Below are 3,524 nucleotides of genomic sequence, written 5' to 3'. Positions count from 1 at the left end.
AGATACTTTGTGATTGGCTGACAGTGAGATACTTTGTGATTGGCTGACCGTGAGATACTTTGTGATTGGCTGACCGTGAGATACTTTGTGATTGGCTGACCGTAAGATACTTTGTGATTGGTTGACAGTAAGATGCTCTGTGATTGGCTGACAGAAAGATACTTTGTGACTGGCTGACCATAAGATGCTCTGTGATTGGCTGACCGTAAGATACTTTCTGATTGGCTGACAGTAAGATACTTTGTGATTGGCTGACAGTAAGATGCTCTGTGATTGGCTGACCGTAAGGGGCCATTTACACGACACATATTTTTAGTGAAACCGCACCTTTCTCTCTGCGGTTCAGCTGTTCATTTAAACAACAATAGCCCCCCGCCCTCACGGGGTGTTTTTCAACCCAGGTCTCAGAGTGGAGGTTTTCTGGTGGCCTCTCGCAGAGGTGTCAAAAGTCCCGCAGAACTGTGAAGGCACATGCACACTACAGGTGTATGTTTCACGCATGCACAGACCAACAGCATATTTCTATCAACAGCAATGGCGTCGTAGTAAACATACTGTTTTCTGTGCTATGACTGATGGAATATATTCAATTCAATTCAGTTTATTTATATAGTACTATATCAAAATAGTAAAGTTCTCCATCTAAGGAATATATTTTGGGTCTCGTAATTAATCTATGCCAGAATGTAGGTGCTGTGACCGACATCTGTGCTGGGAAGAGATGCCGGTCAGATCAAGTTAAAAATCGCTAACAAGCCTGTCAAGGCAGGCGTATATTTCACGCGTCGTGCTGGAGTAACATACATAATGTACTAAATAATAATAACAGTAACAATAATAGTATTTCTGTTAGTGGTGGGATATATAATGAAACTATCTGAGCTAAATGACACTATCTGGACATTATGTAATTCAAGTTATGCCATTTAAACTTTGTTGATGATAATGTGAAACATATTGCATGTATTTCAAGTTGAAAATGAAGACATCAGGTTTAATTTTCATTTATTTATTTAATATCACAAACTGTATGTCACACAAACACTGATAAGAAAAGTGAACATTATTCAACGCACATTAACTCAAACTATAAACTACATTAATGAACTGGACTCTTCCGCTCTGTTGTCATCCTGGATACTGGCCCCATGTTGTTTATCTGGCTTGTTCAGGCTGTCACTCGTTTTCTTAATGTAACTTAAAACATTGAAAGGACTGGAAAAAAGAATTGAGGGGAATTTTATTAAGTGAACAGTTGCTCCAACTTCTCTCTTCGACACCCTCCTGCACTGCCAAGGTGTATGCTCTCTTTCGGAACTGGTCTCTCTGGTGGGAGAGCAGCTTCTCCTCGCAGGAAAAACAAAAATAAAAACTCGGTTGGTTGTTGTGTAACTGAAGTAAACACAAGCAAACATTATCAAGAACGTAGATTTACCTGCTGTAGCATTGCTCGACGGCTGCTGATTACCACCAGAGTAGGAAGCCCGACATCATTCTCATCAGTGCCGGTCCGCTCAGCGACCGGTGTGGAGCTGTTGGACAAGCGGTCCGATTGGCATCAAATCCGTCGACTCTTATCCAAAATCCAGCTTTAAGTTTTGTTGTTACTGGGCTTTAAGCTCAGAGGAAAGTCCTTACAGACAGCTTTCCCACGCAGCATGCATGCACATTAGGTGAATGTACAAAATTCACATCACCAGCTAATAACCTGGCATGGCAACTACAACAGACTTGGGGGGGGGGGGGGGGGCATACAGTTACATGTAAACAGTGAATGCACTCCATATCAATGTGGATTTTTTCCTTGAATCAACATCTGAAAAAGCCTACATTTCCCCCCGCCGTGTCGGGGTAAATGGGGCCTAGGAAGCTTTGTGATTGGCTCACCTCCCATTGTTGCAGCCCACCCCCCACACACGTATATTGATAATTGGTTGACAGTGCAGTGGGGTGTGGTCTAATGGGTCCAACAAGGTCAAAGTGTCTTTCTTCAAAACCAGCATCATCTCCTGACCCTGTAGACAAAACAACAATAAATAAATACATGTCTGTTTTTCTAGTTTGTGATTTGCCCATGTGATCAAATATGTTTAATAAATTAAAAACAGGAAGTAGTTTTTAACTGAATTTATGTTATATAATAACTAGTCACTTTGATAATCTACATTGCTGTGCCTGAAGTGCAGACCCTAACCCACAGGTGGCAGCAGAGGACTCTCACCTCCCCCCACGCTCCCGACCTGTCTCTCTGCTCAGGGCTGCTGCAGTGAGACAGCTGCTGGATGACGTTGCTGACGGCAAGGCTGCTCCGACCAGGGGACAGGTCCTCCTCCTCCACCTGCAGCCAGCCGAGAGAGCGCACGGCGAAACACTGCAAACAGAGATTAAAACAGATTACAGCTCCATAAAACTGCTGGACAGAGACAGAGATTAGAGCAGAATAAACTACCAAAATAAATCTTGATGAAGAGGACACTTTTCCTGACAGAGTTTCATTAATTTAATTTTCAATTTCAACAGCATCACTGTTTTATTGCAGCAAATGTTACAACATTTGTAAATTACCACAACCCCACATGCATCAAATTATACAACCTGATGTGGAAAAAAAGGAAGTTGTGTAATAGTGCTGTCTCACCTTTGCATCAGGGTCATGGGTGGTAAAATAATCCTCGTCCCAAGAAGAGCTGAAGGGGGAATAAATTGATAATAAAACACTAACCCTAAAAATGTCCTCATAATGACTGTAACCATGTGGAGTTCTCATTTTACATAAAAACAAGAACAGGTGTGTGACAGTGAGTTACAGTCTGAAAACGTAAAACTGGGGACGTCAGTAAAACAGTTTAATATTGTACAAATATTTGTTATTTAGGAAAAAACTAACTGGTTTACAGGAATAAGTGTTGTTCAGCTGGATCAGAACTTCTTCACAATGAAGCTCCGTGGGATGTTCTTAGTGCAGAAGTCAGAAAAACTGATCCATGACAAGAAAACCAGAGAACCCAAGACAGGATCGTTGAGGACCTGGAGTCATGGATGGACATGGGGATCAAAGGATGTATTGTTCTGATCTTATAGAGGAGCAACTGTAGTTTGAAGAGCATCTATAAGGTGCTGGTTGTCACAGAAAGGTGTCAGAACCCAAGAATCACATTTACCTTAATGCAGGAGACAGAGAATCTGCTGCATGAAGGTCAGAGCCAAATACCACATGACACCTTCAGACGTCCACATGACACCTTCAGACGTCCACATGACACCTTCAGACGTCCACATGACACCTTCAGACGTCCACACGTCCACTCATCTCTTCAGAGGTACATATGACAATTTCAGAGGTCCACATGACACTTTTTCATGTCCACATGACACCTTCACATGTCCACATGACTCCTTCAAAGTTCCAAATGACACCTTCACAGGTCCACATGACACCTTCAGAGGTCTACATGACAACTTCAGAGGTCCACATGACACCTTCAGAAATCCACACAATACCTTCAGAGGTCCACATGACAATT

General features: G+C 42.3%; 1 protein-coding gene across 1 annotated transcript in view; it reads right to left on the bottom strand.

Moving 5' to 3' along the window:
* Window positions 1-3,524, bottom strand: part of apbb3 (amyloid beta (A4) precursor protein-binding, family B, member 3) — a 14,535-nt gene that overhangs the window by 4,028 nt on the left and 6,983 nt on the right. Inside the window, exons 4-6 of the mRNA XM_037688180.1 lie at window positions 2,639-2,687; window positions 2,222-2,371; window positions 1,888-2,015 (exon numbers count right to left, since the gene is read on the bottom strand). Coding sequence (XP_037544108.1) covers window positions 1,888-2,015; window positions 2,222-2,371; window positions 2,639-2,687 — 327 coding nt within the window. The remainder of the gene's footprint in view (window positions 1-1,887; window positions 2,016-2,221; window positions 2,372-2,638; window positions 2,688-3,524) is intronic.

This window comes from Nematolebias whitei, chromosome 14, assembly GCF_014905685.2.
Source record: "Nematolebias whitei isolate Nwh7 chromosome 14, NemWhi1, whole genome shotgun sequence".
Lineage (NCBI taxonomy): Eukaryota > Metazoa > Chordata > Actinopteri > Cyprinodontiformes > Rivulidae > Nematolebias > Nematolebias whitei.
This window is presented reverse-complemented; position numbering and strand designations above follow the sequence as displayed.